This window comes from Silurus meridionalis, chromosome 19 (genome assembly GCF_014805685.1).
Source record: "Silurus meridionalis isolate SWU-2019-XX chromosome 19, ASM1480568v1, whole genome shotgun sequence".
Lineage (NCBI taxonomy): Eukaryota > Metazoa > Chordata > Actinopteri > Siluriformes > Siluridae > Silurus > Silurus meridionalis.
This window is the reverse complement of record NC_060902.1, coordinates 15,708,435-15,725,022: the sequence shown is the minus strand read 5'-3', so window position 1 is coordinate 15,725,022 and position 16,588 is coordinate 15,708,435. Positions and strand designations below refer to the sequence as shown.

Here is a 16,588-nt window from a genome sequence, read left to right as displayed (position 1 = left end):
TGAATCTAAGGTGAAGATTTGGATTTTTGATTGGATCAATAGGAGAATTTGGGCACAAGACGCAACACAAAGATGTATTGGACAGGATAATCAAATACTGAAACCACCATGGACACCATTTTTCATTGCAGTAGTCTGGTTTTTAATGCTTAATTAGTTTCTTTCATATATTTCTTTTTTGATAAAATACAGATTTGTAAGGACAATTCTGCCCTGTCGTAGAACCAAAATGAATGAAAGCCACACTGAATAGAGATGATAGAATTACAGGTGAATCACGCAATCCAGTGTTGTACTTGATTTTCACCTTAAACACTTTTATAAGTGTGTATTTATAGCACTTTAAACTATTTATCTATCTATCTATCTATCCATCCATCCATCCATCCATCCATCCATCCATCCATCCATCCATCCATCCATCCATCCATAAATAAACATATATACACCGACAAGGCACAACATTATGACCACCTGCCTAATATTGTGCATGCCCCCTTTTGCTACCAAAACAATTCCGAGCCATCAAGCATTAACAGAATTAACTTCTTCAGCAGTCTGTTGGATCGGACCACACAGACCAGCCTTCGCTCCTCACGTGCATCAATGAGCCTCGTCCGCCCACGACCCTGCCGCCGGTTCACCACTGTTCCTTTCTTGGAGCACTTTTGATAAATACTGACCACTGCAGACCTGAAAGGTCTGTCACAAGTCTGATGAAGAAGACCAACTGTATCTCTTGTAGTGTCCTTTCAACATTACAATCCAAGCAGTCGTGGTTTCTTTCGAAGCCTGTGTATTTTCTCGTACACAGTTCTAACTATGAATTCAGAGCTTTCTGAAGCTGGTCCAAATTGTTCTTGGCCTGTCTCACCGCCAGCCTTTGAGGGTTTGCTCGCGACAACCCTTTCCATGTACAGCGTGCAGCTTGAAATGTTACGAAAGCCACAATCTGTGCCGTGTGTGTGTTTGTGTGGTTCATCCTAGAAACAGAGCTCCTGCTTTCATCTTGGCTTTATTGACTTAGAAAAATGTCTCCCAAGCCACCCACGGTCTCCATACTGGATGCCAAATTAGTTTTGAAGCTCATTCAAGCGGACATGCTGGCTTTTCGGGGCCGATTTTTCCACAGGGATTCGGTCCATGAGGAAAGCACTGGTGTGGCGAGTACCAGTCATCAGTTTAATCACAATTAAACCAAACCCTGAGCGCAGGATTGCAGTCAGCCCTAAAGACAAATCCCTCTGGAGTTAGTACGCGTTTTAGAACCAATAACAAAACGGTCATTTACCTCCTGCCTTTTTCAGATTTACATCGGCCACATCGTGAAGTACGGTGCCGCAGATGAGGACGGACGCCTGCGCTCCGGAGACGAGCTGATCTGCGTGGACGGGACGGCCGTGGTGGGCAAATCCCATCAGCTTGTAGTGCAGCTCATGCAGCAGGCAGCCAAGCAGGGCCACGTCAACCTGACCGTCAGACGCAAAACTGGATATGGAGGTGAGAAATAACCCGGGTCTGTAATGCCGTTGCTTTACTCAGCAACCTCAGCTTCATTTATTCAAATAAATTCCAGCGTCTTTTGGTTCAAATGTGTTTCATTAGTGTTCCTATAAAATCAACCAACTTTCTGAAGGAAAATCTTGATCTGAGCTTTTGGATTGAATGGACAAATTTAGTCACTTTGAAAACCAAATGTATGAAGAACATTTAAGGAACCTTGTTGAGGAACAAGCTTTTAGGACCTTGTGCAGGAAATGAGTGGTCATGTTTCATCTCTAAACATTGATAAATCATTTTATTTGCTTTTGTGTATCAAATTCAAGAGTCCTTTTTTAATATCTGCTTTATTCTATGCATATCTATGGTCTATGAACATTGATATTGCAGCCATGACCTGCCCTGCTAATGGAATACCTCATGACTGCACCCTTTTAATAGGATTATGCATAATTCAAAAATCCAGCCTAATTATTCATCAATACAGGACAGATTGGATTTAAATGAGAGTTCACGCTACTTGTTAATGAACTAGCCATTCCCGATCCGGTCTCTTTAACAAAGCCTGTTTCTGCTCTAAAACGCGAACACGACTCGTTTACCAGGGTTAATTAAACACATTGGTTAAAGAAAACCAATGTAGTCCCAGGGGGGAAAAAAAGGCATCTGGCATTCTTCTAAGCTGCACTTTAAATGGCTGATATCATCCACACCTCATTGAAGCGGTCGAGATGAAGTGTTTGGAGCATTAGTTGCGGGTGTGAAATGTCTCCGTGGCCTTGACGGGAAGCGAGCGGCGATCGTAAAGATGATCAAGCGTGCTTCAGCTTCTCCACATCCAAACCCCCCCACCACACCTCCCACCTGCTGACGAGAAATACCAGACACGCCGGGCTCCGCTAAACGACTCTCGGCTCATGAATCTCACTTCGTCAGGCCCAAAACACCGGCTCGTGCTTTCCCTGTGCCGGCGCGGCCGATAGACTGTAGGAAAAGGAAAATAGGTCAGCTCGTCCCTCCGAGACCTCACCAGTTATTATTGGATTGCTGCAAAATGGAGTCCACTGGATTGTTTATCTGGAGTCTAACAAAACCGGTGGTTTTTCAAATATCCGTCGTTCGGGTTACAGTAGAAACGAATCATCCTGAGAGGGACATTTTAAAAAGGGAAGACTCCTATTGGATACTGGTCATAAGCAGTGCCATATGATGTTTACCAGCAGCGTTCCCAACACCGTTGTTGCATTCTACATAAAAATGTCTTCTAATGATTCTAACAGATAACTAGGCTACGTTAATAACTAGAGGTTGGAATCCTACTTGCCAATAACCAATTTATCAACTGATTTTTAAAATAGATACTGGATAAAAAACAAACACTCCATGTAAAATAGTGCTGTGGTTTATAAAAAAAAATACTGAATCATGAAAATGTGCTAAAGGAAATAAATATGAATATATTCATTATTAAAAATAATTATGTAATGAATAAATTATAAATAATAAATATTATATAGCGCTCTCCATGCAGCGCGCCGTCTCGCGTGTAAAAAAAAACAAAACAGCGTGTGTGCCATCAGCGATTGGCCTCTAGGGGCCGCTCTTGTAATGACAGCAAGCAAACAGCTATCATTGCCTCGACTTTTATCAAAAACTAAATGAAATTTTAGCTTGAAACCCAATCTTTATTATCAAATACAGATATGAATATGAGTACAATTTTTCATACATGTCTCTGGAATTGTTCACAGAGCTGTTCCAAATGTGTGGGCTGCAGTTTAGGGACCCCTGATCTATAATGTTGCCTACAGTTGTCTCTCAGTGTAGAGCACCAAAATATTGATATTCTTAGTAAAAAAGTTACAATTAATATGGGTATTTACTGTAATATTACTATAATTTATGTTTATTTTATGTTTATTCTGTATGTTACTGCTAAGCTTTAAAGATCTACTTGTTAAGTAACACTGAATTTGCTATGTATTATTGATATGAATGCCTCTCGCGCATCAGTAGCGAAGGTGGACGGTGAAGTCCCTCCGTCTCCGGCCTCGTCCCATCACAGCAGTACCCAGGCGGCGTCTCTGACGGAGGACAAGCGCACGCCTCAGGGCAGCCAGAACTCTCTAAACACGGTCAGCTCGGGCTCAGGCTCCACCAGCGGCATCGGCAGCGGAGGAGGTGGTGGCGGTGGAGGAGGAAACAGTAGCGTAGTGCCAAGTGCGATCCAGCCGTACGACGTCGAGATCCGGCGCGGCGAGAACGAAGGCTTCGGCTTCGTCATCGTCTCGTCCGTCTCCAGACCTGACACAGGGACGACTTTCGGTGAGAGGAATGCTGCTGGTTCAGTGATGAATATTTTTGGGGCAAGTCCCAGAAAGATTATACTTTCAATAGTGTCACAAAATCTCAATTCTGATATGCAGAAGCTGCTGAGACAGAAGTGTAGCGTCGTTCTAATAATCAATTTATAGTGCCAATTAACACTCTTTATCTTTAGCCTTGGCTAAGCCAGTTGCTAACAACGTATTTGTGTGCGTTTTCTGACTAGTCTTAAATTCCATTCTTATTGGTCTTAAATTTGACATAGTGAAACCTGCAGAAACCCTGATAATAATAATGAATGAAATCTGATTTATGGTGGAGGGGTGCAAGGGTTTGGGGTATCTGGATGCTCGGCTTGGATCTGACAGCATCGGTTGGTTTGGGGTTGCCTTCGGGTTTCTTTTCTTTTCTTGCGTCTTTCCATTTCCACCTGAGTGCCGAACGTGCAGCATCTCATCAGTACACTTCTTTAATACATAGAGGAAAAAAAAAGCACAAGAGAATTGTGAACTGGGATGAAAACCACTTGTAATGTTCCCCGGGCCAGAGAAGACAGAAGAGTTCGGCTCATAAGAAAAAGGCGAGAAGTGGGGATTTATCAACTCTCTGTTTCCAATAACCGGCATTTACTAAAAGACTTGAGTCTGTTTGCTCAGTTTATGAGCAGATGTCCTCGCTAAGCCGGCAACCAGAGCTCCTCCCCTCCAAAACAACGCATGGAAGCGTTACTGAACGAAGAGCGAGGGAAGCGGGGGTTTGTTCGTTCTCGGTAATGAACAATCGAGGCGCAGGGCAGTAGAGCGTGTGGGTGGAAAGAAAGCCTCGGGGCAAAGCCAGAGATGCTGAGAGTCTTCTGTAGTCAGTTCTTTATGCAGCACACAAGGGCATAGTTCACACAAAACACATACACCACATACTGACGAGCATCTCGTGCAATAGAGTGAGAGGATTTTGGACTATTTGTATTTAATGATGTCAAGGATGCAAATAATTTATTTTTCATTTCTGTGTCTGGGGAGGATTGAGTGGCTTGTGCACGCTCTGTACTTCTTTTTTACATATTACCAAACCCTCAGCCCTGTAGAATTATCTTTTTTTTCTAGAAGCATCTTCATCATTTATTTCTGCGTTCTCCATAATTCATTATGACAAGGGCATGCTGCACACCTCTGCCATGATGAGTTAAAGAGGCATGAGTTTCGAATCTAGGTTTATTTTTATTCTTTCAAGATACTTTACATAATTTAAAGCGTTTGGATCTGATTAATATAAAGCAAAATCTGAGAGACTTGTATGTATCTCAATGCCACATTTCCACCTGCTATTTTAATAATGGCAAAAGTGGGAGTGTTTTTTTTCCCTTATTTTCTCTTACTTTACCATTCTCTACACATTTCTTACACCTTTCTTGCTTTGGGAGTTGGGATTTAACGGAGCTGTCCATGGTGGTCATTCTATATTACACTGTTTTTTTTTCCACTCTGTCTTGGGTGGCTTGGTGTATTAACCCATTTGCTTTCTCTGTCTCTCCTTTATTCTTCTCCTCTCTCATCTCTATGGGCTGCTCCTTTTTAAAAAAAAAAAAAATTTTTTTTGGAAATGCCATAAAGCTGGAAACACATGTGTGGCCATGCCTCATAAAATAGGGCGGATCATAGAGGGCAGTCCAGCAGACCGCTGCGGGAAGCTGAAGGTAGGAGATCGGATCCTCGCCGTCAACGGCTGCTCCATCACCAACAAGTCTCACTCGGACATCGTCAACCTGATAAAGGAGGCGGGGAACACGGTAGCGCTGCGCATCATTCCAGGAGATGGTGAGATGCTCAGATTCATGTCTAAAAATTTGTTTGACAGTGGTGGATAAATATGATGCCATTAAAAGTAAAAGTGTCCCTTTAAACTTTCACTTTAGTAAAAATGCAAAAGTATTTGCCTTCAAATGTACCTTAACTGGCCGAGCTGTGGTTGTGTGCAAGGATCTCCGGCATGCTGAACTGCTCCCTCTTTTATTCCGGACCTGTTTTCCCATTTAGCTGTTTATTCTCCATTAGTGCTTGAGAGTAAGCTCGGGCTGTTAGAGCTGTTCGGATGAAAGGGGGCCACTTGCACTCTGGTTTGTTTTGGTCACTAGAGCTGATTGCCATAAGAGCGTGTGTAGGTGTGTGTGTGGCAAAAACCCTTGACTGGGCTGCATGTTCATCTGTCGTAATGAAGAGAGAAAACGCAGAGGGAAGCAACGCAGAGGACGACATGGATTCCCTCCATTTTCCACACTGCGAAGCGAAAGCTTTCACGGATTTGTCCACTTTGGGGAGCGTTTTCAAAAAGCTACGTTTCCGTTGACTGCGTCTCAAGACTGAGAGATGTACTGAAAAATGTATTAGTGTGGACATGGCTCAAGTCTGCAGAAGATGGTCCCAATGCAGAGTCGAACTGACGTGGTGGGTTTCTGTCGTAGAACATTTTTCAAAATAAGGAGGATGAGGAGGCTGCAGATAGTTATGAGGTTAATAGATTCCGTTGTGGAAAAAGAAAATGTACGTATTCGAAAACGTTGCCAGCTGTGGTGGGGAAAAATGCGCATACTTTCCAGAGAATTTGTGGTTCTGCAACATTGGGGTTCGCAATGACTCAGTAAGGCGGCGGGGGAATAGACCCAACAAAAGAGGCTCGCATGTAGACCTGTCCTGCTGAGGTGGACCTACAATTAAATGGATGTTGAGGAATAAGGAATCCAGTTTGGTGGAGCCTGGGTGGGCAAGGTGGGCAATGCCAAAGCTTACAATAAGCACAGATTATGGAACCTGCACTCGTGGCACTTACAGTATCCACAGTGTTCAAATGTATGAGATGAACCTCGATGATACAAAATCACAGCAAGTCCAGCTAGGTATCTTTATTTCTGCAGCTGCAGTGACAGTGTTCGCTGCAGTTCCCCCCCCCAGCACATCTCAGCTGTTTCAAACTGGCTCCTGACCAGAGCTTTAATCTATATAGTGAATTTACGGATTAGCATGTGAGTGTTTTAGAAAGGCTTTCGTCATGCAGGAGAGCTTCAGGTTTCCACGTGCGATAGAAAAATCATGCACTTTTCTCCATCTCGCTCCGTCGACAGAGTCCTCCAACGCGGCGCTGCTGACCAACGCTGAGAAGATCGCCACCATCACTACCACACACACACCTCAACAACAAGCTGCACCTGAGCCAAGGTAATTCACACACACACACACACACACACACACACACACACACACACACACACACACACACACAACCATCACACTGGAAATCTTGCCTTTTTTTTTTGGTAGCTTTGCTCTTACAATCTTTCACTCAAAATGAATGTTTTTGTCTCTTCAACCTAGAAACAACAGCAAACCAAAACAGGAGTCTTTCGAGTTTAAAGCGCCTCAGGTTCCTCCTCCACCAGCCCCCACACAAGCTACAAATCAGGTACGTGCAATCACATTAACACACTTGTATAACATGCACAAACACTGCACCCCGAGTGTGCGATGTGCAGCCCAAACCACCACAGTGTGTCATTTTATTAAATACATATCAAAATGAAGGCAAGATGTGTTGGCTTTAGACTCTGAATCAGAAGGTCAGGAGTTCAAATCCCAGCGCCACCAAGCTGCCACTGCTGGGCTCTTGAGCAAGGCCCTCAAACCCTCAACTGCTAAGTTGTAAAAGCATCTGTAAAATGCAATAAATGTAAAATAAATAACTGTGTGAAAGTGCCTGATCCAGTCCAGGTCCGTAATAATATGCTACTACTCATATACTTATTTAATCTTAAATAATGTTATTATACCGTCTATGAAAGTGTGTCGCTTTAAAACGTGTGATTACAGACTAATTCAGGTTTTTTTTTTTACTCATTATGCCAAGTGCTGCTGGCTAAAGCTGAACTTTCAGCCTTATTTCCTGCCATGGTTCATTTGGCCCTGCTACTTTACCTCAAATTCGAAAAGGTGGTTTGTGTTTCAGCTTTCAGCTTCGTGCACAGACTGTGCAGCGTGACAATTTTTCCAAAAAAATCAAGTTGTCAGCAGTTCGGTTCTCTGCTGATTACGATGCTAATGATGAGGTTCTGTACTGAAGCGTGTGTTGTAGACGGAGGAGAAGCTACCGATCTTCTCAACTCCTGTGACTAGGCACGTCTGAAATCTCCACCCCATTAGTATACATTTGGAAAGTTTGCACGATCAGTCCTTATCATCTTCAACAGTTGGAAAACTTATTTAACATTCAATTGAAAAATAAATCGAGGTAATCCATCTCTCTCTCCTTCCTCCCCCACACTGTCCAGCTGTTTACGTCCTCTCGTTTCGTTCTCTGTGGCGCTTTTGGAGATGCCCCCATCCTGTTTCCACTTTATCCCAAACCAAAAATACACACACACACACACACACACACACACACACACACACACACACACACACACACACACACACACACACACAAAACCCCACCAGGGCTGCTGTAATCTATTATTTATATTGTGGCTCAGTCATCATTGCTATCAGCTCACTGGGTGACTTTCCTGCAGGTGATTTTGGAAACCAGAGCTCTGAGCTTTAATTCGAGAGAGAACACACACACACACACACACACACACACACACACACACACACACACATACACAAGAAGCTGACCTTGAGCCTAATGAAGTGTGTTTGTATTGATGTACATCTTGCTTAATTTTGTGTGTGTGTGTTTTAGGAAGGAGAGCTGTACTCAGTGGACCTGGAGAGAGACAGTAAAGGCTTTGGATTCAGTCTGCGTGGAGGACGCGAGTACAACATGGACCTGTACGTGCTGAGACTCGCCGAAGAGGGAGCAGCGGTGCGCAGCGGCAAGATGAGGGTACGTCCGAACACATCCCGATCCGATTTTTTGGACGAATCCGTGGTCCGGGTCGTTTGTGACTGGTTTCCGAAACCTGAACAAAAAACAGACTCAAAAACTCAACCCTGTCTGAACCCCCCGAAAGCAGCATCCGAAATGGTCGTCCTTTAAATATTTACAACACGATAATCCAACGCTTTCATCTGTAGAACGAGGAGCAAAACACTTGGCAGAGGTTCCACGTCTTGTTTCAATTTGCAAATTACGTCGTTAAGTGTGTAATTCTTCTCCCGTACCTTGAGATTTTGCCAGGATTATTGAATTACAGCAGTTTTGAATAATAAACTTTATTTTATATAGCGCCTTTGAAGAAGCATTGAAGAAGAAATTAACTAATAATAATAGAAACAATAATAATGCTATAATAACAATAATGATTCAATAAAAATAAAGATCAAAGGATAAAAGGAAAATGAACATCACAGAATACGTCACATAAATAAAAAGATCTTGAAAGTTTTAAAAGCTGAGTTAAAAACACTAAATGATTCAGCCTGTTTAACGTCAATAGGGAGAGAATTTCACAGTTTTGGTGCATGGGAGGAAAAAAACAGATCTTCCATACGGACTCTAACAGGGAGACTCCAAAATCGGAGAAATTCGCTCACCAGACCTGCTCTTTGTCAGAATCCTAGCAGCTGAATTTTGGACAACCTGTAATTAGTTTAATGTAGAATCAGATTGTTTTAAAATTAAACTATATTTCAGACACCAAAAGTATTCAATAAGCTCAAATATTGTATTAAAACTGGCCCTGGAATGTACTGGCATTTCCATCATTATATGTTCGTAGAATAGACTCCCGATCCACAGAGGCCCCGTTTAAGATAAAGCACACGGAATATAAAAGAATAAACGGCACTTGAGATGCGAGGGTGCAATAAAGAAGATTAGCAATGCAGCCATATCTACAACATGGCTTTGTAGAGGAGGATGAGAATGGTTTCCCGATTTCATACGCGCTGCTGTAAGTTCTGCTCTGCGAGCTGATCCCATTTAACGTAAGGGAAAGCGAGAGAAAAGCGTCTCCTGCTGTCTCTCGTGTTTTCCTCAGCGCCACCGCTCCGGATCTCAAAGTGCAGACCTCGTTTTTCTCCCGCAGTGTGCAGCCGTTTCCTGTGAATTCTAATTCGGATCGGTGAAAGGGTCACCTGTAGCTATCGATCGCAATAACTAATAAGCCGCATCTTCCAAAATGGTGCTTCCCTGGAGAACAGATGACAGATGACCCAATGCATGGAGAAGAATATTCCTGCATTTCCAGCTGTTCTTTATTCCGTGTTTGTAGCATTCGTTTCTGTTTTATTCGGAAAAGAATATGGAAATATGTTTTAGAAAAGGTTTTTTGTTTGGTGCACAATAAAATAGAAAAAATGTATATATTTTTTTCTTTTCCCTTTTATTAAAGTAGTTCAAAAAGAATATAACATTGACTCGTCTTCAAAAGCTGAGCAATCAAATATTTATGCACTTTTTTCTTTTCGACCATTTTTATTCAAAACATGAATAAATAAATATAAAAGGGGAGAAATTAAAACCTTCAACACACATTTATTTTACAACGTCCCTTTTTTACTACGAAAAATTATTTTCAATCTCTATAGATGTGTTTTACTGATGCAGCAGGTCTCAAATCATGCATTAAAATCCGCCATGATGCGCACATCCGCCAATTAAAACCGTCCGTGTGGAAACATAGCAAAAGTTCCGTTTGGTGTCCTGATGATTTACGTAATGACTTTCGAACATTTTAGAAAAATATTTTGTCTTCATGCTCAATGGTGAGTTTGGTTTCCCTAATGATAAACATACATTTGTATAAAGCATCGATTAAGAGATTAAGCTGCGATTGAATATTAAATATTTTAATCGATTAGAAGCCTATATACAGTATGTATAGAATACAGATGGTCTCCCATTTATGATGGTTCCACTTAAGTTTTTCCGATCTTACGATGACGATAGCAATACGACAAAATTGTAAAAATATTAAACATTTCCTGAAACAGTATCTCTCACCCTGTGATTTTCTCAGTGTGTATTCTTTTCTGTTTCAAACAGCAATTTTAGTGATAAAAGCATGTCTTCCAAATGCCCAAGTATGTCTCCTGCTGGTAGGGAAAAAAAAAAGAAATGGAAAGCCATCAGTTTAGAACAAAATATAAAAATGATAAATCAGCATGAAGCAGGAAAGTCTGTCGAAGTCATAGCACCATCTTCCACTCACGATATTTTTGACTCGCGATGAGATCCTCGTAACGTATCTCCATTTTAAGTAGGGGACTACCTGTATATATACTCTTTATTTCTCGTAAACATCCAACATTTCTACTGTATCCACCAGTAACCATGTTGTGGGCCTGAAGTTTGAAGCTGTTGGTGTATGAACGAGGTTCCTCTGCTTCATCCATCTTGTTCCGTCTCCTCCAGAGCTGATTGTTAGACAGAGTTCTCTCCAGGGATCAGAGGCTCAGTTTGATACCGTGCGATTCTGTTGATTTTAGCCGATTTCATTTTAAATGTGGAAATCTTTGTCACTACAGAGAGGGTGACGCTGCCCGATTAGAAAAAAAAGGCAGAATTGCGGGCAAAAAATATGTTTATTTTTTATTTATGTGGCACAAACGGGCTTCCATAGATTCTGTCCAAAGCAAATGACAAAGTTTCCAGATTTGGAATAATTTCAAACCAAAACAAAGAAAACACCGTACAGTGGGTTTCCTTTTTTTTTAATTGAGTAATCTAAAATCTTTTATATTTGTAATTATGAATTCTATATTTCTATTTGCATTTTGATGTAATATGTCAATTAAATGCACTAAAAAGGTTTAGTTTTCACAGATATTCTTTTATGCAATTTTTGCTAAAATATGTAAATTATTCTAAAAAAGGAAACAAGTTACTTATTGTCTCTTATTAAAGAAAAAGTACTTGTTTTCCGATTACTCGATTAATCGATGGAATAATCAGTAAAATTCTCCATCACTATAATAAATATATATATGTATATATTCATTGTATATTTATTGAATACTGATTGTCCTTCATCGTATTCTTAGGTAGGAGACGAGATTTTGGAGATTAATGGCGAGAGCACCAAAGGCATGAAGCACACCCGCGCCATCGAGCTGATTAAGAGCGGCGGCCGGACAGCACACCTGGTGCTGAAACGCGGCGACGGCTCGGTCCCCGAATATGGTGGGTCCATCTACGAAAACATCCCATTCTCGCCAGTCTTCACACCATGACAGACCACCAACTCTCCTCTCCTTCCTTCTCTTCTTCCCTCTCCCCCCACAAACACACACTTTGCCAGCCCTGTCTGTCAAGGCCTCCTGCTATTTGGTGATGGGCTTCCTCATGTTGCCTTTGGCTTTCTCTTTGCAATGCGGGATGCGGGGAAACTCATTCCATGGGCACGTGATAGACAAAAAGTGACAGTCTGTAGAATTTTTCTTCTGAAAGTATAACTGGATTTAGGACTTCTCAGAGACTTCGCAGAGCTGTAGGTTTTTTAATCGCTGATAAAAACACAAACTTGATTGCTGAGTCAGTTCGGTGTAAGTAACATATTTATGCTATTTATTGAAGGTGAATGTACGCTACTGAGAAGACTTTAAGAGACTATGAACGCATCCTTGTACCCCCTCGCAGCTGAGATACTGTAGTTCATGGAGTTTGCCACACATAGTCGACGTCCACAGACTCTTCAGTAAATCTGCTCGTTCGCAATCTTCATTAGGATTCGTCAGGTCATGTGATTTCAGTCCAGCCGTAATGTCCGTTGCTGCATGACGTCTTCAGTGAGAATTAATTTTTTTCCATAATATTTATGGAAGATTCCTCGTAACTGTTTCCGATATTTCGATCGCCAGTGTTGTTTTCATGCATTTTTATTGTTGGGTTTTTTTTTTTTTATGTATTTTGTCAATTTCAGTATGTAATGTGGGTTTTTTTTTTTTATTCACAAATATCTCTATGTATATTTTTGTACCATTTTTTTTTTCTGTTTCATCCACATGTTGCCACTCTTTGTTTGCAGTGTCCACTACGTTATTCGCTCTGTGTGTGTTGCACATTGTCTGTGGAGCTTTGGTCTGTGTATCCTCCTTTGTTGGTGTATATGGTGATTTGGGTGTTCTGAATATCTCTCTTCTATTAATGTTTATTTTTCAATTAAAGGTGGGGGCATTTTATGGACAATCTCTCTTTGAAAAAAAATAAACAGGTTTTCATTGCAAAAAAAAAAATCACACGGGTTTTTTTTTCTTTGCTTCTAGTATCTAAATGATCTGCTTCTTTCTCTTCTTTTTTCTTTCTTTCTTTCTCCTGTAAATCGGTTGTGGTGGTCTCTCGACCTCTTCTAGCAGCGATGGCCGCTCCCCAAGCCACAGCCGGTGCGAGAAACGAAAAGGCAGGAGAGGCTGGTTTCTTCCAAAACCAGACCACGGTTTGTAGCTGCCGCATCCGCGCTGTGCCGTGCCATTATCAGTCATTTTGTCCATTCACCCACAATGCACCGCAATCCAATTCTGTGATCGCGCCTGTCATTTCGGCGAGAAGTCGATGGATTTGAACATCACACATTTCCTGCCTTCGTTTCTCACTGTGACATTTATGTGGGTAGTTTTTCCATGCAACATTACCAGGGTGAGGTGACACAAATCTAATTTCCTGGCTTGATCTGATCTTTGCACTTTTGAATGTGGTCCTCGATCGGATACATTTAGACACTGTGACATGAATCCGTGATGCAGATTTTCCCCTTTGACACACACCTCCGAAAGTCACTTTATTAAATGTAAGGATGGGGACATTGGTGGCGTAGTACTGTTCTTGAATAATTGGTTTAAGCGAAATTGGAAGGGCCCGATCAATAGCAAAAAGTGAAACAATTACCAAAGAAACAAACAATGGATCAAGGGGGCGTGTACGTTTATGCTCAAAACGGATATGTTGTTACGAACGTGATTAATCGAGACAGACAGATCCAATCTGAGCCAGGAACCATAACTGTGCAAAAGACAAGGCTGTCCAAACCAGACTAAAGAAGTATTTAATGCCACTGATTAAAAGCACACTTGACCTGTGTAAGATTTTCAGTAATGTAAAGCACACCAAGATCACGACCTGTCCAGAGGTGGACCTACATTTTTATTGATTTTGCAGCAAGTTTTTACAGGTTAAGTACAAGCGGAGAAAGCCTAAACATCATAACCCCAAAATTAATTTAATCACAATCTCATTGTTACCACCCTCCAATGCTGCTCAAAAATGTTGCTGTACCATATTCATGAAACCATTTCCCATTTCCTCCACACACACTTTGCCTGAATCATAAGCACTCATCAGACAAGACATCGGATCCTGACTTACAGTTTCTAATATTTAATTGTCTCCTCCCCAAAATTAGTTTTAGGGCCAAGCCATTACCTCCTGCTAAATTGATTCATATGGTTTTGCTAGCATGATTGATGATGACTTTGTCATACTACTAGATATGTTGCTGCTATTTTTTCTCCCCTCCTGTGTTAATGGCTGTAGAGCTGAGGTGTCAGGAACTCAAAAACACATAATTCAGCTTGTCAGGAGCTTGGGAAATTAGATGCTGTGTTTAGTAGAGTGTGCTAAAACTGGAAAACATTATTAAATTGTACAGTGCTGAAGTCCTAAAAGAGTTTGAATGAATCATTGGCATTAAATCCAAAGTAAACCTGGGCAAAGTTGGCTGGGCTATTTCTAAAATTTTTTGCTCTATTTTACACAATTCCTTGTGTATGTTCCAGACGGCAACGACGACAACAACGGCCCCGTCGTCGGGGCTCAAACTGTTTCGGAAGTGAACCCAGCGCCTCCTAACAGACTGCATCACCCGCCATTGGAATCCAGCTCTCCACAAGACCTTCATAAAACATCCAGGAACGAGGACAGGAGGAAAGGCGAGTCAGGTCAGCGCAAGCACGGCCATCGCTCTAATCATCACCATAGCAACCACAGACACCGTTCCCCGGACAAAAGGGGCAGGAACACACATCATAGTAAGAAAAGAAGCAGCAGTGGTAATAACCGGAGAAGAGACGAGAAGAGGTACAGCAAGGATGATTCATCCAGCCATCAGCACCACCGGAGGCACCATTCGCCGGAGAGGAGGCGGCGGACGAGGAGCGCCGACAACACTTTGGACAGCCGGCACGAACGTCGGCACGGCCGATCCCCGAATAGACGCCACCATCGTCACTCTTCTCCACAAAGGCACCGTTCCCCACATCGATCAGGGCACAGGCACAGGTCCCCTCACCGTCGCAAATCGCCGTATCGTTCCCCACATCGCTCCAAATACCAGTCCCCACGTCGCCAATCCAACCCTCCTTCTGACGGGCCACGCAATGGCAAACCGCAGCGGGATGAGGATGAGGGCCTGAAGGATCCTCCATCTCCTGTGTCTTCTTTCAACTTGGACAGTGTCCTGGATGAGTTGCCTGCAACGGAGCGGCCAAACCGTGAGAGCCCTTTGCCACGGACGACGTACGATGGTTTAGAGCGTGGCAATGATCTGTCTTTCCCTGGCAAATCCTACAGTCACCTCAACAGTACTAGCACCCTTCCCCGACAGTTTGTTAACAGCAACAATGGTAATAGCCTCCCCCAGTTCTACGATCGTTCGAACCGTGATGACATCCTCCCCAGGCAGTCGTACGACCGCTTGAACCATGACGATACCCTACGTCGAATGCCGTACGGCCGCGCGAACCGAAATGAACCTCTCCGCCAAGAGCCCTACAACGGTTTGTCCCAAAGCAATCCTTTTCCCAGAGAAACGATCGACCGATTTTCGACCATGGAGCGGACATACAATGGGGACAGCTTGCCCCGGAGAACTTACCAGGACCAGAGCCTTCCCCGCATCCGAACCCCGGATTCCGGTGCAGCTTTCCAGAAGTACAGTTCGCTGTTAAGGGGTCGCTCTCCAGAGAGAAAGAGCCGATTATCCCAGTCGGATACTCCAGAAATGACCTCCTACCGAGCCAGGAGCCTTGACCCAGACATGCTACCTGCAAGAGGTTCTCGAAACATGGTTGACCCCGACGAGGAAGACAACGCAAGCAGTGTAAGAAATTACTACAGCAAACTCAAGTCCAATTACGGCAAAGTCAACAATCCACTCCCCGAGCCCAAGAAGACGGCCTACAAAGAGAGCTCCAAAGATCTCAGCATCTGACAGACTGGCACGGAACAGCAAACGCCCTCGCGCCGTCTGAGGACCTTGTATACTATGCTATGAATTTGACATTCCTATGTTTTCCTAGACAGATTACTTGACAACTTGTAACAAACAGCGGAAGAATGGGTTTTTGGTTTTTTTTGCTGTACTTTCCAGGAATTGTTGGTGGTTTTTTTTTTATTATTTCTTTTCCTACACAAACAGTTCTACATCTATCAGAGATTGACGACTATGTATAAAGAAAACGATTATGTGCCTAATAGTACCATTCTTGATGGTTTTTATTTTATAAAGGGCAGTTTTTTGAACTACTGTCTGATTAAAGTATTTTTCGGTTTAAGAGACCACACCCATGCACCGAGCATCTCTCCTCACTGGGTGCTCACATGTATGCTGTGCATGTCTTTACACGTTCAGTGTCTTTTTCTTCTTTATTTTGTTCTTTCTCTCCCTCGGTGCCAATGATTTTTACACATTTGACCAGAGTATAGCACAAGTCTGCATTCGTTTGTATATTTTTGACAGTTTGCAGTACGTGTACATTCAGAGGTGATTGTTTTACGAGAATGAAGGGAACATGAAGTTAAAATATGATAATGTGAGAATAAAATATATACACAATCTTCA

The 16,588-nt window shown here is 42.5% G+C and overlaps 1 protein-coding gene across 9 annotated transcripts in view; it reads left to right on the top strand.

Moving 5' to 3' along the window:
- magi1b (membrane associated guanylate kinase, WW and PDZ domain containing 1b) overlaps positions 1–16,588 on the top strand; it is a 130,670-nt gene extending 114,082 nt beyond the window's left edge. For 4 of the 9 annotated variants that reach the window (XM_046874549.1, XM_046874555.1, XM_046874553.1 and 1 more), the window contains 8 exons: positions 1,308–1,500; positions 3,514–3,825; positions 5,436–5,639; positions 6,941–7,034; positions 7,191–7,278; positions 8,554–8,697; positions 11,799–11,937; positions 14,526–16,588. In XM_046874549.1, the coding sequence (XP_046730505.1) occupies positions 1,308–1,500; positions 3,514–3,825; positions 5,436–5,639; positions 6,941–7,034; positions 7,191–7,278; positions 8,554–8,697; positions 11,799–11,937; positions 14,526–15,958 (2,607 nt within the window). In that variant the 3' untranslated portion in view covers positions 15,959–16,588. Of the gene's footprint in view, positions 1–1,307; positions 1,501–3,513; positions 3,826–5,435; positions 5,640–6,940; positions 7,035–7,190; positions 7,279–8,553; positions 8,698–11,798; positions 11,938–12,330; positions 12,990–13,106; positions 13,190–14,525 lie in introns of those variants that run through there. The other 5 variants (XM_046874557.1, XM_046874556.1, XM_046874550.1 and 2 more) reach the window with 5 other exon arrangements.